We start from the raw sequence: 25,299 nt of genomic DNA on the forward strand, positions 1-25,299 counted from the left end.
ACCCCTGGAACCAATTATAAAGTGCCTACAGCCAGCCCATTTTCTTATGTTAGGCCTTTGAAGCCTGTCTGCGGTCCCTACTTTAAATACTCCTCCACTGACCACCAAGCTGCCTGCCCGTGTATCCATGTAACCGCTGTAAAACTGCCATGAGCCTATTGTTTGTTATGTTAGGCCTTTGATAGCCTGTCTGCGGTCCCTACTTTAAATACTCCTCCACTCACCACCAAGCTGCCTGCCCGTCTATCCATGTAACCGCTGTAAAACTGCAATGAGCCTATTGTTTGTTATTTTAGGCCTTTGATAGCCTGTCTGCGGCCCCTACTTGCAATACTCCTCCACTGACCACAATGCTGCCTGGAGTGCCTGCCTGTGTATCCATGTAACCGATGTAAAACTGCCATGACTGCCTACTGTTTGTTATTTTAGGCCTTTGATAGCCTGTCTGCAGCCCCTACTTGCAATACTCCTCCACTGACCACAATGCAGCCTGGAGTGCCTGCCTGTGTATCCATGTAACCGATGTAAAACTGCCATGACTGCCTACTGTTTGTTATTTTAGGCCTTTGATAGCCTGTCTGCGGCCCCTACTTGCAATACTCCTCCACTGACCACAATGCTGCCTGGAGTGCCTGCCCGTCTATCCATGTAACCGCTGTAAAACTGCAATGAGCCTATTGTTTGTTATTTTAGGCCTTTGATAGCCTGTCTGCGGCCCCTACTTGCAATACTCCTCCACTGACCACAATGCTGCCTGGAGTGCCTGCCTGTGTATCCATGTAACCGATGTAAAACTGCCATGACTGCCTACTGTTTGTTATTTTAGGCCTTTGATAGCCTGTCTGCAGCCCCTACTTGCAATACTCCTCCACTGACCACAATGCAGCCTGGAGTGCCTGCCTGTGTATCCATGTAACCGATGTAAAACTGCCATGACTGCCTACTGTTTGTTATTTTAGGCCTTTGATAGCCTGTCTGCGGCCCCTACTTGCAATACTCCTCCACTGACCACAATGCTGCCTGGAGTGCCTGCCCGTCTATCCATGTAACCGCTGTAAAACTGCAATGAGCCTATTGTTTGTTATTTTAGGCCTTTGATAGCCTGTCTGCGGCCCCTACTTGCAATACTCCTCCACTGACCACAATGCTGCCTGGAGTGCCTGCCTGTGTATCCATGTAACCGATGTAAAACTGCCATGACTGCCTACTGTTTGTTATTTTAGGCCTTTGATAGCCTGTCTGCAGCCCCTACTTGCAATACTCCTCCACTGACCACACCAATGCTGCCCGTGTACCCCTGGAACCTATTTAAAAGTTCATAGAGCCTAGTTATATATTTTATTTACTATTAATAAGGCCATGATGGACTACGCTGTACCACGCTACAAGCTAACCAGTCGACACTTCTTTTGCGAGAAAAGCCATCCCAACCCTCCACCAGCATGTAGAAGACCGCATTGTCCATGCACTCTGGCAATCTGTGAGTACAAAGGTGCACCTGACAACAGACGCATGGACCTGTAGGCATGGCCACGGAAGATTACGTGTCCATTACGGCGCAATGGGTTAATGTGGTGGATGCATGGTCCACAGGGGACAGCCTACTAAGTCTGTCTGCAGTCCCTAATTCAAATTGCCCTCCACTGTCTAAATCGGAGCTTCCACCTTCTGGCTTTCGGCCTATAGTATCAGAAATTAAACTGCATTTGGCCTTCAACTTTGGTTAGGGCCTACTAACGGCTTCTGCCCCTCCCTGGTGTTGCCCTCAACTAAATAAAGCTGAGCTTCAACCTTCCGGCTCTCATTAAGTGGTTTTAAAAAAAAAAAATGGTGGTTAGGGCCTACTAACGGCTTCTGCCCCTCCCTGGTGTTGCCCTCAACTAAATAAAGCTGAGCTTCAACCTTCTGCTCCAAATTACCATTTTAAAAAATGCAATAGGCTTTTCCGGCCTACTAAAGGTGTCTGTCCCTCCCTGGTGTTGTCCTCAACTGAACAAAGCTGAGCTTCCACATTCTGGCTTTCGCCCTATACTATCAGATATTAAACTGCATTTGGCCTACTAGTGTGGTTAGGCCCTTGAAACAGTGTCTGCTGCTCTTGGGTTTGCTACTCCACTGAACAAAGCAATGCCGCCTGTTTAGTCCTGTTACCAATTTTGAACTGCATGTAGCCTACTTTATTCTTTGGCCCTATATCTGTTTCCTCCTCATCCTGCCCATTGCCCAGCCACTGCTAAATGAGTCTGCTGGTACATTGACCTAGACCACTACATTCCCCTTGTACTCTACACAGCCAGAATCTGACCCTGCTGAAAGTAAGGTTCCCCTTCCCGCATGTTATACCACCTTACACAGGGACAAAGAGGAAGGTGCAGATGAAAGTGCAGGTTCCTTCATCAGGTGGGGGGGCATACTCGTTGGCGACGTCACTGGCACAGGGCCCCTCAGAGTACGCAAAAGTGTCGCTGCTGGTGGGAGGCGCCCCCGCCATGCAAACACACCGCCGTACTTTGAGGGGCCCTGTGCCAGTGGCAATGCGAACGAGTGGGCCCCCCCCTGCTTGCTCAGGATCACAGCACTTGCAACTTTTAAATACTTATCTTTCCCTGCAACACCGCCGTGACGTAGTCCGCATTTCCTGGGCCCACGAAAAACTTGAGCCAGCCCTACTCCCCCCACAACTTTCCCCCAATTCCCTATGCCCAACTATTATTATACAGTTAATTAAGATTGGCAAGCTTCAGAAACAAGAATGGATGTTTTTGGCATTAAAATGGGCACTGTAGGTGTTTTCCTGGCCTCCACTCACTGCCGACTATGCTTCCCCATTGACTTGCATTGGGTTTCGTGTTTCGGTCGATCCCCGACTTTTAGCGATAATCGGCCGACTGCACTCGACTCGACTCTGGACAAAATCGGGTTTCCCAAAACCCTACTCGATCTTAAAAAAATGAAAGTCGCTCAACCCTAATGTACAGTATGATAGGAGCCAGCTCTATATGCAGTGGATAAGGAATATACACAAAGATATCAAAGGTCCTTCAACATAATATCTGGCGCACGACCCTGAGGGGCTGGATGTTCCCAGGCTATAGAACCACAAATTATTTTGTGCCACTTTTATGTCACGTGTGAGGGATATGCATTAAACATTAGTGAGTTCCTTCCACCCTCGAGGTTCTCCCCATTCGGGATACCACCTCTGTGTGGGGCTGGCAGATCTGAGACATTGAGCTTTGGGTCATCTCACAGCTTAGATGACTTCTGGGATTCTCTACATTCGACATGTTGAGGATAGTAGTCAGATATTATTAGGATTCTACTGAAAACCTGAAGAGACAGTGGCTCTATAATATTGATGATCTTCATGAGATGTCTCTGGTGACTACAGCTAGATAAAAATATGATAGAACATCCAAGAGTAATTGGGGAAAGAAGCTTACCCACCGCCCGGATGTGCACACTAGTCAGATTCACTCATGGACTCATTGATGGTCGTATAAAGGAGTTCTTTTTTTTTCTCCTTCTTTTACATTGTTGGTTACATTTAGATGTGGTTTTGAGTCTTTATAATAATTGTAGCTTTCATACATCATGTAGCACATTATTCTGTAAAATGCTTGAATATCATCAGATTTCTATGGTCGTGTACTGTGCAAGGCTTCCAGTCCCAGAGGCAGAAAAGCCGGTCTGTAACATTACAGATCTCTGATGTCAGAGGTGTATCTAGGGTTTCTGGCACCCGGGGCAAGAATTCATTTTGGTGCCCACCCCCCCAAGGTCATATGCCCCCCCAAGGACATATGCCCCCCCGTCAGCCCCATCATTGCCCTCTCCTCCCCCACCATCCCCATCATTGCTCTCTCCCCCATCAGCCCCATCATGGCCCTCTTCACCCCCACCAGTCCCATTATTGCTCTCTCCCCGTCAGCCCCATCATTGCCCTCTCCCCCATCAGCCCCATCATTGCCCTCTGCACCCCCAACATCCCCATTATTGCTCTCTTCCCGTCAGCCCCATCATTGCCCTCTCCCCGTCAGCCCCATCATTGCCCTCTCCTCCTCCACCATCCCCATCATTGCTCTCTCCCTGTCAGCCCCATCATTGCCCTCTCCTCCTCCACCATCCCCATCATTGCTCTCTCCCCGTCAGCCCCATCATTGCCCTCTCCTCCACACACACTCTCCACATTCCCCTGCAGCGCGCCACACACACACAAACACACACACCCCTCTCACCTCTCCTTGTGCTCTTCCGCAGCATCTCCATCGCCTTCCTCTGACACAGCTGGCCGCTGAATGATGACAACATCCAGCGGCGCATCTGTGTGAGAGGAAGCGCGGCGGGCAGGAGGCAGGAAGACAGATCGCTGCAGCTCCGCTGCTATTTTGTCTTGTAGGCAGCGGAGCTGCAGGGATCTCAACCTGCCCGCCGCAGCCACCTTGCAGGGGCCCCCCTCCATCTCCGCACATGTTGGGAGCTGGCGCTCTGCAACTTCTCTGTGCTGGCTGTCAGCTTGACAGTCGGCACAGAGAACAGCTGACTGGGGACGGCAGAATGCAACCGCCGGGGGAGACACTGCGGACTGCCACATTAGGTGGCCCGACTGCGCCCCCCTGCCAGCTGCGCCTGGGGTACATGCCTCGGCTGCCCCCCCTAGAAACGCCACTGTCTGACGTTGGCCACTATATATGCGGCACTTCTCTATATAGGCTCCTCTGTGTGTCACTGTAGGAAGCAGGCACTTTCCTCTATAGGTTCTTCCTCCATGTGTCACTGTAGGAAATAGGCACTTTCCTCTGTAGGTTCCTCCTCCATGTGTCGCTGTAAGAAGGAGGCCTTTTTCTCTATAGGTTCCTCCTCCATGTGTCACTGTAAGGAGGAGGCACTTTTCTCTATTGGCTTCTCCTCCATGTGTCACTGTAGGGAGGAGGCACTTTTCTCTATTGGCTTCTCCTCCATGTGTCAGTGTAGGGAGGAGGCACTTTTCTCTATAGGTTCCTCCTCCATATGTCCTCATTGGTAGGGGAAACTTTTCACTATTGGCTGGTCCACCATGTATTCATAGAATACAGGGACATAGAGATGCACTGGAATATAGAGATGTAGCTTCATGTACATGTACACTTTCCCTGAAATGAAGAATACCAATCACATTCAAGTGCAGAATATGTTGCCATTCTTGACATTGCAGCCTGCGCCTCATTGCTACAGCTGACTGTAATAATTATCTGGGATAACTCAGGAGACTCTTTGCATGAAACAAGACAACCACAGGACACAGTTTTATAAGTGGTAAAGTCTATATTATCACACGGTGATTCAAACAGGTGCAGAGAGAAACTCAAGTCCACAACACTTGGTGTAAATATTAGACGCAGCTTAGCAGTCTATAGGAAACTTCAGAGGAAAATGCAATCACGCAGAAAGTCTATGAAGCACAATTATTCTTGAGGATACTTGACACGAATAAGTCCTTGTTTTAGTCCAAACATACATAGCTATGCTTATAAGGCAGTTCAAATAATACCTTAGCTCAACCAGGGAGGCCTGAGTAATAGTCTCAGGTTTTTGCAGAGCAGCAACAGCTTACATGTCCAGCAAATGCAGATGGAAGTAAACACGAGCAGCAGATGAAGGAGGATAACTGGAAACTGGTATATGCAGCAGGAACTCAGAGCAGAGTACCAGGATCACCACACAGGTTCACAGGAGCAGGTATATAGCCAGGGAGTCACCAGAGGTCAGGAGCTGGATGCAAGGCAGAATACTCTAGCACAGACTGAAGGCTGGGGTGGAGTTTTATAGCAGGAAGACACAGTGCACATGAGACCAAAGACGCCACCTTGGAAAAGGGCAGTAATGCACAAAAGGTAATAAAAAATGTTCAGAGTCCTGACACTGACTGCCATACAAGAGATTGGGTGTTTGATTCCTGGGGAAATTAAACTTCCAGAAAAGTGAAGAATGAGGTACTTAAATGAATGCAAGCATGTGAAGAGCACAGAAAGATGCTGGCCCCTCTCCCAGAGGAGGAGGAACTACTGAGTAAAACAGGCAGTGAACCTGCATCAGAAGATATCAGACATCACATCGCCCCAAATAGCGCCACCTACCAACAAATCTGCAGGAATCTCATCCTGTCTACTGAGGAATAACTGTCTGTTTCCTTCTAGAAAACGATGGGGATGATGAATCTGATGCTGGGGGTGCTGGTCCTCACCTTATGCTCAAGTCTATGTCGAGGACAAAGTGAGTAAAAAAATATTCTCCAACTCAAAAACCTCCAGAACATAAGTATCCGGCAGGGATTATCCAGATTGCAAAAACACCCGACCTTCCCATCAACCAAAATCTAGAAGTAACCACTCAACACTGTACAGTGAGTGCAGAACTCCATGATATCCATACCTGACACTATAGCATTTATTGCTTTGGACAACCTACCTGTATATCGTGTGAGGTTTTCAGCCCCGCCCCCACTGATGACATCACTGATATAACGATGAGACCTCACCCCTTATACTCCAGTCCCGCCCCTCATCTATCACTGCTGACTACCTGCCTGTGTACATGTGAGAGGTTATCAGCCCCGCCCCCAGTGATGACATCACGGATATAATGATCAGACCACACCCCTTACACTCCAGCACCACCCCTGATGATAGCATCACTGATATATGACATGAGACCACACCCCTTATACTCCAGCCCCGCCTCCGGTGATGACATCACTGATATAATGATGAGACCACACCCCTTATACTCCAGCCCCGCCTCTCATCTATCAGTGCAGACATTTGACTTGTGAATTTGCAGTAACTAATTCTTCTCTGTTTCTTTTTTTTCAGCGATCACATCAAGTAAGTATCTAATCTTCCTCCTCTTTTGACATTTCTTCTCTGAACCACTGCTCCTCTGAGGTGCTGCAAGTTATCTGGCCATTTCTCAATGTTATCGCCTACACTTTTTCCATTTTACTTGAATTGATTGTTGCTTATATTATATTGATGATTATTATTAGTAAAGTAATACAAGAACTTTTATTTGCCGTGTTTGTTTGCAAACGACCATGTGATTAATGTAGGTGGCAACGATCACAGCCAGGGTGGTTGTAGTTGAACCCACCTGCTCTCTGCTGCCCCCTATCACCCAGACAATTTTCCACCGACCGACGATTAACGGAGAAGGTTGTTTCCACTACTAGGCCAGTTATAAGGAAACTAACAACGTGCGTATCATATACACACCTCCAATTTCAGCGCATGGAATATATGTATATACCCCTGATACAGTCACTGCGAACTCAAGACTATTTGTTGTCACCACAAGTCATTTATACAGACTGACTGGATGCCTGACAGGTAGCGCATGACTTTGGGGTGCAGTTTACAGAACAAAAGGAACAGAATTATTAACTTTTTATATTTAATCCAACATGATGAGCAGTGTTTATAAAAATATACTAAATATTTTACAAATGGGACAAAGTAATACAAGTACATAAAATAAAACAGGATAAGAAAAATAACTTACTACGCTTATCATAGAGATGATTCAGCTTCGCGAAGGAGAGCACTTTGATTGGAGACGTTCAGTGAACGGGATTCATGCAGACACCGATGTGCATCTCTGTACAGGAACACATAATATGTCTTGACCTTTTATCAGCACCTGAGTTACACCAACTCATTCCCCGTGGTGACCTTACATGGGACGGGTTGCTGGATGTTCTCAGCTCTTCAGAATTTCATGAAATTCCCAATTTATGAGCTATATTTACTTGTGATGATCGCAGAAGTTTGAGATCGCTGCCATAGTTTTTATGGGGATTTTACCTTTCCATAGATAGTAAGAATAAAATGACTGGTGTCAGTTATCTGGCCACTATTGAATTGGGGCTAATAGGCAGGTGTTATAGTTATGAGAAAATATGCATATTCTTCTCCGATTAGCCCTGAAGTAAAAAACTGTATGTCCCATCACTGTCGGATCTATACACACTCCAATATTTCTATCTGGACCCCGGAGCCAGGTTGGCTATTGTAGATGTAACATTTCCCCTGAATAAAAGCTTCTGTCCACTGCAGGATGCATTTCATGGGGACAAAGGAAACTCCTCCAGCTTTCTATCTATGCATGAACACCAAACTTTTTCACAATAGGAATCCTGCTTTAATTACCTGTCCCCACCAGGGAGTCTAGACTTCAGAATCAATTTTACATTTTTCTGTCACTTATCTTCAATCAATAAATCTCAGTCTTCCTTGTTTCCCATATGTTAAACTGTGTAAATCAACTACTAAAAAAGCCATTTTTTCCTTCTGCAAAAGAGAGCGAGAGGAGGAGGGAGGGGGTGAATTTCCCCCTCACTAGCGGCTTCAGAAATCTTAATATTTTCTATGACAATAGGTGACACCATTGTTGCAGGAGCATCACCAGAACAATAGCTCTTATTTTAAGTTTTATTATAAAAATGTCCTATTTTTGGTTCACACTTTGTGTTCCTTTAGTATTTCCCATTTTGTGTTTCTCAAGATTGTCCAGTCTTGTGGTTTTTTTGGGGAGTATCCAGACTTGTTTTTCTCCAGAATAGTCCTGTTTAGAACTAGGTGTTTCCAGAATCTTTCATCCTTTAAAATATCGTATTCTATGTTCTTCCAAAGTGTCCAGTTTTGTGACATTATATGTTTTACAGAGTGCCTTGTCTTGAGCGCTTTTAAAAATGTCCAAATGTCCCATTAGGTGTTTTTCCAGAATATCACACCTTGCGTTTCATCAATATCTACATTCTTGAATTGCTTTCAAATATCCCAACTTGCCATTCTTGAGAATGTCCAGTCCTGTGTTGCTCCATAATTTCCATTATTGAGTTTCTTCAGAGGGTCCCGTCTTGTGTTTGGTCAGAGAGTACAATATTGAGTTTCTCCAGAATGCATAATCTTTTGCTTGTCCGGAATCCCCTGTATTCTATTCTTCTAAGACTTTCATGTCATCTTTACCCACAATGACTCACATGAGGTTTCCTCAGGATCTCTAATCTCCTCTGACTTTAAAATGTTTCATCTTGGGTTTTTACAGAATTTGCCATATTCCTTCAGAATTTACCACTTTTTGCTTCTGCGGGGTGTTCCATATAGTGATTCCCAAGTATGCACCATGTTGTTCATCAGCTTAATGTCCCATCTCGTATTTCTCTAAGATATCTAGTCCTTTGTTTCTTCAGAATGTCCTGTCTTGTGTTTCACAAGAATGTCACCTCTTTTTTATCCGGAATCTTAAATGTTGTTTCTCCAGAATCTACTATATTTGGTTTCTGTAGAATGTTTTCTTTTGTAATTTTCAAGAAAATCCTGTTGTGAGGTATCAATGTCCAAGCGTGTGCTACCATTGAATATCCCATTATGTTTTTCCAGAAAGTCACATGTTGCATTTAGACAGTATCTACCTCCTTGATTTCCATTAAAATATCCCAATTTGCTTTTCTTCAGAGTGTCCAGCACTGTGTTTCTCAAATAATCTCCATTATTGAGTTTCTACAGAAGGCCTCGATTTGAGTTTTTCCAAAATGACTAATCTTTTGCTTGACAGAATCACCTGTATTCCATTATTCAAAGTTTCCCACGACATCTTTCTACACAATTTCCCATCGGATGTTACCCCAGGATTACCCTTCTCCTGTGACTTTAGCTGTGACTTGGGTTTTCTGCAGATTTTCTAATATTACTTCGGACTTTACCATTTTGTGCTTCTACGGGATCTCCTGTTCAGTGATTCTCAAGAATGCACAAGGTTGTGTTTCAACAGAATGTCACCTCTCTTTTTATCCAGAATGTTCCATGTTGTGTTTCTCCAGAATCTTCTATACCACGTTTCTGTATAATGTTCTCTTTTGTATTTTTCCAGAATGTCCTACCACGAGGTACAAATATTCCAACTTGTGCGATCGTAGAAAGTCCAATTTTGTGTTTCCTCAAAACGTCATGTTTTGGGTGTTTCCAGAATTTCCCATTGTGCATCTCTGGAACTTTCCATGCATATTCCCGAGACAATGTCTTGTCTTTATTTTTCCTCAATTTTTTACCTCATTTTCTTCTAAAATGTTTTACCTTGTGTGAAGATCTGAGGTTGTGGATTATAAAAATCACCTAGGCAGGTTAACGATGCAACTATTTTTATTCCATACATCCATGGTTGTACAACAAATCAATGTAGATGGCGAAAATACAATGTCCTCAGTCCACAAGTTCCCAATCTGAGATCGGTAGTTCCACTGGCCCCGTACCAGGCGAAACCCACTGTTTGTCAACGTTTGGTGGACCCACAGCTTTTGGTATTTCCAGCCGGTATAGTGTGCAGTCACAGCCTATGTTCCCCTAGATGATGGATATCATGACCGTAGCTCATGGATTCCCCTCCAGCCAACAATCAATCTCCAAAACGCCATAGATCGTCCATCCATTCCAGCTTGGATCCTCTCACATCAAAGTCCCTCCAACCACTGCCTGATTCAAGCCATGTGCCTTTTTTCTCCCTCCCCTTAAAACAATTTTCTTTAGCTCACAGAATCAAGCATATTCCATCACTTGAGGCTGATGTGAGCCCCCCTGTGGTTAAGGCTCCCCTGGGTCTACTATCTCCATCCACACAATGGGCCTAGCCTGGTAGAACAATGGTTTGGTAGGATGATTGCTTTAAGGTACCTTCACACTAAGCGACTTTGCAACGATATCGCTAGCGATCCGTGACGTTGCAGCATCCTGGATAGCGATATCGTTGTGTTTGACACGCAGCAGCGATCTGGATCCTGCTGTGATATCGCTGGTTGTTGCTAAAAGTCCAGAACTTTATTTGGTCGTCAGATCGGCGTGTATCGTCGTGTTTGACAGCAAAAGCAACGATGCCAGCGATGGTTTACAATGGTAACCAGGGTAAATATCGGGTTACTAAGCGCAGGGCCACGCTTAGTAACCCGGTATTTACCCTGGTTATCATTGTAAAAGTAAAAAAAACAAACAGTACATACTCACCTTCTGATGTCTGTCACACGTCCCTCGCCGTCCGCTTCCCGCACTGACTGTGAGTGCCGGCCGTAAAGTAAAAGCAGAGCACAGCGGTGATGTCACCGCTGTGCTCTGCTTTCACTTTACGGCCGGCACTGCGGGAAGCAGACGGTGAGGGACCTGAAGGACACCGGAATGTGAGTATGTACTGTTTGTTTTTTTTTACATTTACAATGGTAACCAGGGTAAACATCGGGTCTGAACAAGAAAAAAGATATGCATATCAATGGGATCACCATGAAAAAATATTTACTTTATTAATACACACAGCAAGGTGAGACATACATTAAAAACATTTAAAAACCAAACAGCATACACAGAGCTAGTTGGCTATGTGCAACCCCCCATACAAAATGGAACCAAATACCCACAAGCACCTTACAACAAGTTTATCTTACACATATAAAGTGTGTTAACCATAAAAAAGTACAAAAATATGTATATATATGCACAGAATAATACACATATATCTGCTACCAATTATACTGTATGAGTGTATAGACACCAATAACAGTTTCGACACCTGCTAAACATCCCTTAATACCCAATATATCAACAGGGGGAAAAAAGTATACCCTCGACAAGATGTATAATGATAAATACCCGTTCACCATCGGCAATGTTTCCACAAATATCGTGCAGATTATATCAAATAGCACAGATCAAATATCAAACCCTCACCCCCTGGCATGTCTGCCAGGCATTACCATACAGGGATGGAGGTTGCAAGATGGTGAAACGTATCATCAAAGACCAGGGAACCTAGCAAGTACCGCAGTCCAAAATCCCAAAATCAGGGAAGGACTAAGCATAAGTGCAGCAGTAAAAGATAAGGTGCTTGTGCTGGGGGGAGAAGAAGGCTTTTTTATGGTTAACACACTTTATATGTGTAAGATAAACTTGTTGTAAGGTGCTTGTGGGTATTTGGTTCCATTTTGTATGGGGGGTTGCACATAGCCAACTAGCTCTGTGTATGCCGTTTGGTTTTTAAATGTTTTTAATGTATGTCTCACCTTGCTGTGTGTATTAATAAAGTAAATATTTTTTCATGGTGATCCCATTGATATGCATATCTTTTTTCTTGTTCAGACTCAATTGCTTTTTATATGCATGTGGCTGATCCCTGACTAAAATTGTTTCAGTGGTGCCCGCCATTTTCTTTGTACAGGGTAAACATCGGGTTACTAAGCGCGGCCCTGCGCTTAGTAACCCGATGTTTACCCTGGTTACCCGGGACCTTGGCATCGTTGGTCGCTGGAGAGCTGTCTGTGTGACAACTCCCCAGCGACCACACAACGACTTACCAACGATCACGGCCAGGTCGTATCGCTGGTCATGATCGTTGGTAAATCGTTTAGTGTGAAGGTACCTTTACATTTACCTGTACCAATCTCCTGTCTGGCCTTAGGATTACATAAGATCCAACCTGCTCGTCTTCCTCTGCTTACTGTCACTGAATGTAACATTGATTCCTGGGGATGGACTGGCGAGCAAACAAATCCCTAATAAAACACCACAAGAAAATATCTAATAAAACACAACAAAACCGATGCCCGTGCTGGTAAAAGTTTCCGCTCTACGTCCATTTGTCCAATAATCTTTAGTAAGCGGCATTATCCTCACACCTTGATTTCTCTATAATATCTTGTCTTGGGTTTCTATAGATTCTCACATTTTGTGTTTGGTTAGCGGACCAGGGCGCTCGCTGACCCCCCCCGTGTCTCCACAGTGTTCTTTGAGAATGTCCCATATTTTGCTGCTAAATAATATCCAGTTTTGCGTTTCTCAAGAATATTCTATTTTATGTTCTGTTGGAATCTCCCATCTTGTCTTTTCCAGAATATATCAACTTTAAATTAAAAAAGAAAAGTCATATCTTTTGTTTCTCCAAAAGATTGAATCTTGTCCTGCTATTTGTTTGCCCAGCGAGTCCTGTCATGTGTTTCTCGGGAAAACCCAGTCTTGTGTTTCTCCAGAATCTAACTTCTGGCCCTACCTTGCCTTCCTTTCACTAAATAGTCCAGTCTTGTATTTCATCAGAACATCTCTTCTTGTTTTCCTTCAGAATGTCCTGTCTTGTATTTCTCCAGAGTGTCTTGCACAATGTATGTGGAGACTTTCCACGTTTACCTCCTACAGAGTTAATGTTTTCCATCATTTTGGAACATAATTCTCTAAGATTTTCTTTTTTTTTTACCATATTCAGTCTCATATTCATGTCTCATGTCATAATCCATTAACAACAACTCAAACTTTCTGTCAAGGGTCAAGCCTGTAGTAATCGACAAACACATTGTATAATCTGTTGTCAAAGCAAATAACCTTGTCTTTGTATTCTTAATTATTTTCCTTTTAACAGATGCAAAATCCTGCAACTTCTGTAATCCCACAAACGCCAACTGTGAACAGAAGAACGTCTACGTCATCTGCTCCTGCAAGGCCGGCTTCGTCGGAAATGGTCTGGACTGCACGAGGTTGGCGTTCTGTGATACATCCAAGTGCTGTCCTGATGGATACACCTGGGATACGCAGAAGAAGATATGTGTGGACATTAATGAATGTAGTTCCCCAACCCTGAACAAGTGTTCCCCAACAGAAACCTGTGTCAACCGCAATGGTATTTACCTCTGTACTCCCAACCCCTCGGCCCTCTGCTCTGGAGCTACTTGTTCCAGTGACCAGGATTGCCTGAAAGTCAATAACAATTTTCAATGTGCGGATCCCTGTGACTTCTATAATGAGCTGAATGGAGATGGTAAATTGTCCTCCATTGAGTCCTCCGGCAGATTCAGCACTGACAGATACAATTTTGGCTGGTTCCGTTATGTAGGAAGCAAGACTGCCAGCCTGAAAGTGGGACCTGTGGGGGCACTGAGATGTGGGTCTCTGGAACCATTTTCTCTTGCTGAAGATCATCCAAACATTGGTGATGGGATCAAGATGGTTCCTTTACTCAGCAACTCTCTGAGTGGAACTGTAGTTGCTGGTAAACTCCCAGTGAAGGCCTGTCCCAGAGGATACTACGTGTACAAGTTCTCAGGAATGCTGAGATTCGATGTCTACTGCACAGGTAAGATCCCAGCACACCTGTACCTGTGACTTCAGAAAGTGTCCAAAACAAGTTACAGCTGCACTCTGAAACGCTATAATAAGTGAGCATTGAATATATGAAATTGGACCTGCTCTACTGCTGTAGAAAACATGATCAATAATGAAGGTACTTAGCGCACAAAGTCGCCAATTCATGTGAGCCCATAAGCCTAAGGGAGCACTCCTTCCTTCAGCTCAAGGCCTAAGGGAGCACTCATCCCATCAGCCAAAGGCCTAAGGTAGCATGCCTCCCATCAGCCCATGGCCTAAGGGAGCACTCACTCCATCAGCCCAAGGCCTAAGAGAGCACTCCTCCCATCAGCCCAAGGCCTAAGGGAGCACACCTCCCATCAGCCCAAGGCCTAAGGAAGCACACCTCCCATCAGCCCTGGCCTATGGGAGCACTTCTCCCATCAGCCCAGGGCCTAAGGGAGCACTCCTCCCATCAGCCTAAAGGAGCACTCTTTCCATCAGCCTAAGGGAACACTCCTTCCATCAACCTAAAGGAGCACTCGTTCCATCAGCCTAAGGGAGCACTCCTTCCATCAGCCTAAAGGAGCACTCCTTCCATCAGCCTAAGGCTACTTTCACACTTCCGTTGGTATGGGGCCGTCGTAAACCGTCGGCCCGACGTACCGACGGACGTTGTGCTAAATTTAGCACAACATGGGCAGCGGATGCAGTCTTACGATGCATCCGCTGCCCAGTGTGATGAGTAGGGAGGAGGGGGCGGATTTACGGCCGCGCATGTGCGGTGGGAAAAAGCGGAACTGACGGACAAAAAAACATTACATTTAACTTTTTTTGTGCATCGCGGCCACCAAAACACCTTGCATCCATCACACGACGGATGCGAAGTGTGGCCACACGTCGCAATGTGTCGCTAATGCAAGTCTATGGAGAAAAAACGCATCCTGCGGGCAACTTTGCAGGATGCGTTTTTTCTCCAAAACGACGCATTGCAACGTATGCCATAAGACGGAAGTGTGAAAGTAGCCTAAAGGAGCACACCTTCCATCAGCCCAAGGCCTAAGGGAGCACTGCTCCCATCAGCCCAAGGCCTAAGAAAGCACTTCCCCCATCACCCTAAAGCTTAAAGGAGCACTCCTCCCATCAGCCTAAGGCCTAAGGGAGCACTCCTTCCATCAACCTGAAGCCTAAGGAAGCACTCCTTCCATCAGCTTAAAGCCTAAGGGAGCACTTCTCCCATCATCCCAAGGCCTAAGAGAGCACACCTCCCATCAGCCAAAGGCCTAAGGGAGCATGCCTCCCATCAGCCCATGGCCTTTTTTAAATAAAGATTGATCCTACTCACCCATATAATTGCACATAATCGAGAGGCATCATGTTAGGTTTAGGGTCCCAGCAGAGAGGGTCACCTTGTCGCTGGCTGTTGCGCTGACATGAATTGGCCAATTTCTGCGCTATGTACCCTCATGTTTTAACATGTTTTCTATAGCAATAATGCAGTGTCAGTCTCACATACCCAACGAATGATATGCAGCGCTTCTGAGTGCAGCTACATTTAGTTATGTATCGTGGCTCACTTAGCTTGCAGCTGTTCACACTTGCCTTTTTCTGTTTGGTCAGTTTTTTTATATTTCTGGAACTGTCCAAGGGAGCTGGGAAATCTCTTCTTTTTTCCTTTTCAGGTGGAAGAATACAAAATGCATTTATCTTACATGAATGAAAGTCACACTGGAAGATGGACTTTGAAAGCAATGGAGTCCTTTCTCTCAATGAGACTGTCATTTCTAGTGTTCTCTGCTTTGTAGAGGCATAAGGATGTCATAGAGGGGCTGCTTGATGTCATCCATGCTCTTCTGAAGAAATTTGGGTGAGCTCAATAACCAGTGCTAACCAGTATTCTTCTGTAGATAGCATCATTGCAGCCCATCATGAGTGACTCCAGCCACAGGACATTGTGAATATGACCAGATGGTCTCGTATCCATGGATGGCCCATGCGATAGTAAACGCATCCTCAATGACTCCTGAAGCCACTCACAGTGCCCTGCAAAATGCAGCCAGATAGAATACCCTTATATATAAAACAAGGCATTGTTAACACAATCAATTGTTTTAGTATGATCACATTAATATAGCTAGAAACAGTGTCCCCCTAAAGAACGCCAGCCATACCAATGGTTCCAGACGTCAGACAGTAAACTCCTGTAAGTAATGTCAGCAACACCTCCCGCATGAAAATTGTCAGCACTCATGCCCTTGTGAAGAGTTACAGCCAGAGTGATACTATGCCTAACTACTCAAAACATGTCTGAGGGTCTTTTTTATTATTACAGATCCTGAAAAGAATTTACCAACAACTACAACAACTACTACAACCACAGCACCTACCACAACTACAACCCCAAGCACAAGAGAAGTAACAACTACAACACCAGCCACAACTACAACAAAAGTAACAACTACAACACCTACCAGAACTACAACACCAAGCACAACAGAAGTAACAACTACAACACCAGCCACAACTACAACAAAAGTAACAACTACAACACCTACCAGAACTACAACACCAAGCACAACAGAAGTAACAACTACAACACCAGCCACAACTACAGCAAAAGTAACAACTACAACACCTACCAGAACTACAACCCCAAGCACAACAGAAGTAACAACTACAACACTAGCCACAACTACAAGACCAAGCACAACAGAAGTAACAACTATAACACCAAGTTCAACAGAAAAAACAACACCTCTGTCATCCACAACACCAACCACAACTAATCCAACCCCATCTACCACAGAGTCAACAACTACCCAAGATACAACCACCACAGAGGCAACAACAACACTAGAGACAACTACAACCCAAGACACAACTACTCAAGAGACGACAATATCTACCACAGACATAACAAGCCAAGAGACAACAATCCCAGAGACAACCACTACAGCCCCAGACATCATAAGTACTGAAGAGACAACTACTCAAGAGTCAACCACTATAACCACAAAAGCAACAACTTCTACTCAAGAGACAACAGCTACAACTGAGGAAATAACTACTGATAAAGACACAACTACTATCAAGGTGACAACACCCGAAGACACAACAACTGCCCTAGAGATTACCACAGAAGAAACGACAATTGCCCAAGACACAATCACCCCAGAGGTAACAACATTTGAAACAGAGAAGACCACTACAGCCCCAGATTTTACAACTACTCAAGAGGCAACCACTATTACAGCAAAAGCAACAACTTCTACTCAAGAGACAACAGATAAAACTGAGACAATAACTACTGATGAAGACACAACAACAATCAAGGTGACAACACCTGAAGGCACAACCACAAGTGTCTTAGAGATTACGACAGAAGAAGCAAGAATTGCCCAGGACACAACCACCCCAGACATAACAACTGAAACAAAGACAACCACTACAACCCTGGACACATCTACCACAGAGGAAACAACAATTACTCAAGACTCAACCACCCTAGAAATAACAACTGAAATGGAGGCAACCACTACAGCACAAGACATTGCTACTACTGAAGACACAATTACTCAAGAGTCAACCACTATTACCACAGAAGCATCAACTTCTACTCAAGAGACAACAGATACAACTGAGGCAATAACTACTGATGAAGACACAACAACAATCAAGGTGACAACACCTGAAGGCACAACCACAAGTGTCTTAGAGATTACGACAGAAGAAGCAAGAATTGCCCAGGACACAACCACCCCAGACATAACAACTGAAACAAAGACAACCACTACAACCCTGGACACATCTACCACAGAGGAAACAACAATTACTCAAGACTCAACCACCCTAGAAATAACAACTGAAATGGAGACAACCACTACAGCCCAAGACATTGCTACTACTGAAGACACAATTACTCAAGAGTCAACCACTATTACCACAGAAGCATCAACTTCTACTCAAGAGACAACAGATACAACTGAGACAATAACTACTGATGAAGACACAACAACAATCAAGGTGACAACACCTGAAGGCACAACCACAAGTGTCTTAGAGATTAAGACAGAAGAAACAAGAATTGCCCAGGACACAACCACCCTAGATATAACAACAACTGAAACAAAGACAACCACTACAACCCTGGACACATCTACCACAGAGGAAACAACAATTACTCAAGACTCAACCACCCTAGAAATAACAACTGAAATGGAGGCAACCACTACAGCACAAGACATTGCTACTACTGAAGACACAATTACTCAAGAGTCAACCACTATTACCACAGAAGTATCAACTTCTACTCAAGAGACAACAGGTACAACTGAGACAATAACTACTGATGAAGAGACAGCTATCAAGGCGACAACACCTGAAGACACAACCACAACTGCCATAGAGATTACCACAGAGGAAACAACAATTACGCAAGACTCAACCACCCTAGAAATAACCACTGAAAAGGAATCCACCCCTACAGCCCCAGACATTGCAAATACTGAAAACACAACTACCCAAGAGTCAACCACTATTGCCACAGAAGTAACAACTTCAACTCAAGAGACAACAGATGCAACTGAGACAATAACTACTGATGAAGACACAACTATCAAGGTGACAACACCCAAAGACACAACCACAACTGCCATAGAGATTACCACAGAGGAAACAACAATTACACAAGACACAACCACTCCAGAGGTAACAACTACAAAAAAGGAAACCACAGCAAACCAAGACACAACATTTGAAGATACAATTATTCAAGACCTAACCACCACAGAAGAAGCAATAACTACAGCAGAGGAAATCGATACAACCCAAAACACTACAACTACTCAAGAAACGACTACATCTACCACAGAGTCAACAACAACTGCAGACACAACATTTGAAGACACAACTACTGAAGAGACAAGCACAATGTTAACCACCTTGTCCCCAAGTCAGCAAATCAATAGCTTAGTTGCTTCCCTCGGAAATCTTCTTCCGGCTGACATGACTCGGAAGCTTGTTGAGTTATCCAATAATCTCTCTGACTTGCCACCTGAAGATGTTAAGAACGCTCTCACAACGCTGAAGGAACAAATAAAGGCAGATTTTGCCACTTTTCTAAATGCCCTGGGCATGTGATCAGTGTAAGGGCTTATTCACCTCCTCTCTTCCTAACATATTTATATGGATGTGGGCACTGGAAATTCACATTCTGTTGTTTTATAATTGGGACCTCCCTCAATTTCCTTCTCGGTATATCTGAGTTTGGAGCTGTGTCACTCATTCAGTGCCTCAATTCTAAGGAATTTTCTCAAAAAGCAACTTACAATTATAATATTGTCCCTGTAACTGCGTCCTCCAGCTGACACTGTGCAGGTGGCTGCTTGAAGATGGCAGGTTACCCGCTGGATACATGAGAATCCATCCGTGTCCATCTGTGAATCACAACTTCCCATATTCTGATGCTACATTTCGGGTAGTGATTGCGCCATTTCTTAGGTCACTCCCCCATGATGCCATTCTTTTCCTGCTATTTGAGCCGTTGCCTGGTTTTGATCAGCAGTATTGGAGCTGTGCTCTCCACACAATACATGTCATCCTGACTTCGGAGCAGAATACAGTCTGGTGGATGGCCAATTCAGTCTGGTCAATGACCTGCACCCTCGTTGTGGAGCCAGAGACCCTCGCACAGAACTGAAGCCCCTCCTGTGGCCTGTTCATCAATGTTATGTAAATGTCTAATTATTTTCTGATTTCTCGTATAATTAATTAATAATAATTAATATGAAGATTGAAAATCAAGTGAGAAGTTTCTATTTATCAATAAATGTTTGAGTCTATTCCTGGCCTCCGCGTGCCATATTCTCCATCATTACTTGTGCAGATGTCTGACCTTACATATATCGAAGGGCTGAGATGGTTTCTGAAGTTGGTTGGTGAAGGGTTGGCATTATAGGGGGTGGCACAGAGCCATGGGGGTAACAAGGAGCACAATGGGGGCAGAAGGAACCATGGGTGGGGACTGGACATAGTTGGGAGAGGACGGGGCAATATATTTGTCAATGTCATGACACAATCTGTGCTCCCCACTGCATATTCTTCCAATATTTCTGGGACTATATTACCCGGCAGCTTTCAATATGCCTCGGCTCCATTCATTAAAATGAATGTATCATCCCCAAAAAAATGTTAATTGTTAATTTTAAATATTAACAATTTTTTAACGGAATAAAATACGAAAAAATATTTTAAAGGTTTGATATTTTGATATTTTCTACTTTTGAACACAAGGGAGAGCAGCTCCTGACATTTGCCATGAAAACCTCATGTTGTGCTAGCTCGCCTTAAATCTGCAGTAAATGTGCGTGAAGTCTAGTCAGGTCTGGCTCCAGGTTTTCATGAGCCCCTTTAAAATGTACCACAATTCATGATGCACAGATACAGCAGAGAAAAACAGGCATAGTACAACGCCAAAGATTTCACTTCCATCTAACATTACATGAGTGATATCTAATGTAAATTCTACAATAGCTCAGAAACCGGACAGAATAGTCCTCCATACAGTATTATGAGCACAATATATTCCTCCATACAGTATTATGAGCACCACATTGTGCTCCATACAGAATGAGTCCCATATATTGATCTATATAGAATAATGAGCCCCATATATTGCTCCATACAGTATAATGAGCCACATATAATGCTCCATACAGAATAATGAGCCCCACATATTGCTCCATACAGAATAATGGGCCCCATATATTGCTGAATACTGAACAATAGGCCCCACATATTGCTCCATACAGTATAATGAGCCACATATAATGCTCCATAGAGAATAATGAGTTCCATATATTGCTCCATACAGTATAATGAGCCACATATAATGCTCCATACAGAATTATGAGTCCCATATATTGCTCCATACAGTATAATGAGCCACATATAAAGCTCCATACAGAATGAGTCCCATATATTGCTCCATACAGAATAATGAGCCCCATATATTGCTCCATACAGTATAATGAGCCGCATATATTGCTCCATACGGTATAATGAGCCACATATAATTCTCCATACAGAAAAATGGGCCCCATATATGGCTCCATACGGTATAATGAGCCACATATAATGCTCCATACAGAATAATGAGCCCCATATATTGCTCCATACAGTATAATGAGCCACATATAATGCTCCATACAGAATAATGAGCTCCTTATATTGCTCCATACAGTATAATGAGCCACATATAATGCTCCATAGAGAATAATGAGTAACATATATTGCTCCATACAGAATAATGAGTTCCATATATTGATCCATACAGAACAATGGGCCCCATATATTGCTCCATACAGAATAATGAGTCCCATATATTGCTCCATACAGTATAATGAGCCACATATAATGTTCCATACAGTATAATGAGCCCCATATAGAGCTCCATATATTGTTCCATACGAATAATGGGCCCCATATATTGCTCCATACAGTATTATGGGCACCACATAGTGCTCCATACAGAATAATGAGCCCCATATATTATTTATTATTATAGCGTCATTTATTCCATAGCACTTTACATGTGAGAAAGGGTATGCATAATAATAAACAAGTACAATAATCTTAATCAATACAAGTCACGACTGGTACATGAGGAGAGAGGACCCTTCCCGTGAGGGCTCAATCTGCAAGGGATGGGTGAGGATACAGTAGGCGCGGGTAGTGCTGGTTGTGCAGTGGTTTGGTCTATCGGTGGTTACTGCAGGTTGTAGGCTTGTCAGAAGAGGTAGGCTCTTTTTGAAGGTTTCGATGGTAGGCGAGAGTCCGATATGATGGGATAGAAAGTTCCACAGTATGGGGATGTGTGGGAGAAATCTTGTATGCGATTGTGGGAAGAGGGGAATATAGAAGGAGAACTTGTGAGGATCGGAGGTTGCATGCAGGTAAGTACCGGGAGACGAGGTCACAGATATATGAAGGAGACAGGTTGTGGATAGCTTTGTATGCCGTGGTTAGGGTTTTGAACTGGAGTCTTTGGGTAATGGGGAGCCAGTGCACGGATTGACAGAGGGGAGAGGCTGGGGAATAGCTGTGGGACAGGTGGATTAGTTGGGACGAAAAGTTTAGAATAGATAGGAGGAGTGTGAGAGTGTTAGAGGGGAGGCCACAGAGCAGGAGGTTGCAGTAGTCAAGGCGAGAGATGATGAGGGAATGGACTAGGGTTTTTGCGGATTCTTGGTTGAGGAAATATTTTTGAGTTGAAGTCGGCAGGAAGTGGAAAGGGCTTGGATATGTGGTTTGAAAGAGAGATCAGTGTCAAGGATTACACCGAGGCAGCAAGCTTGTGGGACTGGGGAGAGTGGGCAGCCATTTACTGTAATGGTTAGGTCTTTTGGGGGAGTCAAGTGGGATGGGGGAAAGATGATGAATTCTGTTTTGTCCATATTAAGTTTTAGAAATCTAGCAGAGAAGGATGAAATAGCGGACAGACATTGAGGGATTCTGGTTAGTAGGGTGGTGATATCTGGTCCAGAGATGTAGATCTGTGTGTCATCAGCATAGAGATGATACTGAAAACCGTAGATTCTGTGAGCTGTCCTAGGCCGTAGGTGTAAATGGAGAAGAGCAGGGCCCCTAGGACTGAATCTTGTGGGACTCCAACAGATAGATAGATAGATATATTGCTCCATACAGAATAATGGGCCCCATATATTGCTCCATACAGTATTATGGGCACCACATAGTCCTCCATACACAATAATGTGCCCCATATATTGCTCCATAGCGTATAATGATCCCCATATAATGCTCCATAAAGAATAATGAGCCCTATATATTGCTCAATATAGTATAACGAGCCCCATATAGTTCTCCATACAGTATAATGAGCCCCATATATTGCTCAAGACAGTATAATGAGCCCCATATAGTTATCCATACAGTATAATGAGCCCCATATAGTTCTCCATACAGTATAATGAGTCACATATAGTTCTCCATACAGTATAATGAGTCACATATAATGTTCCATACAGTATAATGAGTCCCATATATTGCTCCATACAATATAATGACCCACATATGTTGCTCTATACAGTATAATGAGTGACATATTATGTTCCATACAGTAAAATGATCCATATATTGCTCCATACAGAATAATGAGCCTCTTATACTGTTCCACACAGTATAATGAGCCCCATATAATGCTCCATACAGAATAATGAGCCCCATATATTACTTAATGCAGTATAATGAGCTACATACTGTATATTGCGCCATAGAAAATAATGAGCCCCATATATTGCTCTATGCAGTATAATGAGCCCCATGTATTGCTCCATACAGTATAAGGGACCCCACACAGTGCTCTATACAGTGTAATGGGCCCCCTATATTGCTCCATACAGTATAAGTCCCATATAATGCTCCATACAGTATAATGACCCACATATAATGTTCCATACAGTATGAGTTCCATATAGTTCTCTGTTGTGAATTAGACTTTTTGGCTCCCTCTTGTGGTTACTAGTGATATGACTCTGGGATTGTCTTTCCTCAGTTTGGCACCCACCTGGGTCGTTAGTCCAGGGGTGTTGCTATATAAACTTCCTGGATCCTTAGTCCAGTGCCTGGCATCGTTGTAATCAGATCCTTTCTGCTTGCTCCTGTCTGCTGGTCCTGGTTCGTGCAAAATTAAGCTAAGTCCTGCTTCTTTGTTTTTTGGTTATTTGCTTTGCTCTTATTTTTGTCCAGCTTGTACTAAATGTGATTCGTTTTCTTGTTCTGCATAAAATGCATGATTTGGTCGTTTTTGGTCTGCCATGGTTACAGACCCACAATCCAGTCTTGGATTGGAAGGCAATGTCTGTGTCAAGTTGGGGCTGTCAGGGAATTCATGCTGATTCTCCGCTGGTGTCTATTGCTTCCTCTACTCCTTCGGAAGTTCCTGAGTATTTGTCTGATTATCAGGATGTATTCAGCGAGTCCAGGTCCAGTGCTCTGCCTCCTCATAGGGACTGTGACTGCGCCATAGATTTGATTCCAGGTAGTAAATTTCCTAAGGGAAGACTATTTAATCTGTCTGTACCTGAGCATGCCGCAATGCGTTCGTATATCAAGGAGTCTCTGGAGAAGGGGCATATCCGTCCATCCTCTTCCCCTCTTGGTGCGGGATTCTTTTTTGTGGCCAAGAAGGACGGATCTTTGAGACCTTGTATTGACTATCGGCTTCTGAATAAAATCACTGTTAAATTTCAGTATCCTTTGCCTCTGTTGTCGGACTTGTTTGCCCGGATTAAAGGTGCCAAGTGGTTCACCAAGATAGATCTTCGTGGTGCGTACAACCTTGTGCGCATTAAGCAAGGAGATGAATGGAAGACAGCATTTAATACGCCCGAAGGTCATTTTGAGTACTTGGTGATGCCTTTTGGGCTCTCTAATGCTCCCTCAGTGTTTCAGTCCTTTATGCATGATATTTTCCGGAAGTATCTGGATAAATTTATGATTGTTTATCTGGATGATATTCTGGTTTTCTCTGAAGATTGGGACTCACATGTGGAGCAGGTCAGGATGGTGTTTCAGGTTTTGCGTGAGAATGCTTTGTTTGTTAAGGGCTCAAAGTGTCTCTTTGGAGTACAGAAGGTTCCCTTTTTGGGGTTTATTTTTTCCCCTTCTGCTGTGGAGATGGACCCAGTCAAGGTCCGAGCTATTCATGATTGGACTCAACCCACGTCAGTTAAGAGTCTTCAGAAGTTCTTGGGTTTTGCTAACTTCTACCGTCGTTTTATCGCTAATTTTTCTAGCGTTGTTAAACCTTTGACGGATATGACCAAGAAAGGTTCTGATGTTGCTAACTGGGCTCCTGCAGCCGTGGAGGCGTTCCAAGAGTTGAAGCGCCGGTTTACTTCGGCGCCTGTTTTGTGCCAGCCTGATGTCTCACTTCCCTTTCAGGTCGAAGTGGATGCTTCTGAGATTGGGGCAGGGGCCGTTTTGTCGCAGAGAGGCCCTGGTTGCTCGGTAATGAGACCATGTGCTTTCTTCTCTAGGAAGTTTTCGCCTGCTGAGCGGAATTATGATGTTGGCAATCGGGAGTTGCTGGCCATGAAGTGGGCATTTGAGGAGTGGCGTCATTGGCTCGAGGGTGCTAGGCATCGTGTGGTGGTCT

The 25,299-nt window shown here is 44.1% G+C and overlaps 1 protein-coding gene across 1 annotated transcript in view; it reads left to right on the plus strand.

Annotated features, from left to right (window-relative positions):
• LOC143817864 (uncharacterized) overlaps window positions 1–20,047 on the plus strand; it is a 59,262-nt gene extending 39,215 nt beyond the window's left edge. The window contains exons 2-6 of the mRNA XM_077299327.1: window positions 6,177–6,252; window positions 6,852–6,863; window positions 9,713–9,792; window positions 13,378–14,133; window positions 16,456–20,047. Of these exons, the coding sequence (XP_077155442.1) occupies window positions 6,177–6,252; window positions 6,852–6,863; window positions 9,713–9,792; window positions 13,378–14,133; window positions 16,456–19,262 (3,731 nt within the window). The 3' untranslated portion in view covers window positions 19,263–20,047. The remainder of the gene's footprint in view (window positions 1–6,176; window positions 6,253–6,851; window positions 6,864–9,712; window positions 9,793–13,377; window positions 14,134–16,455) is intronic.
• Window positions 20,048–25,299: the final 5,252 nt, after the last annotated feature.

The sequence above is a fragment of the Ranitomeya variabilis genome, chromosome 3, assembly GCF_051348905.1.
Source record: "Ranitomeya variabilis isolate aRanVar5 chromosome 3, aRanVar5.hap1, whole genome shotgun sequence".
In the NCBI taxonomy this organism is placed as follows: domain Eukaryota; kingdom Metazoa; phylum Chordata; class Amphibia; order Anura; family Dendrobatidae; genus Ranitomeya; species Ranitomeya variabilis.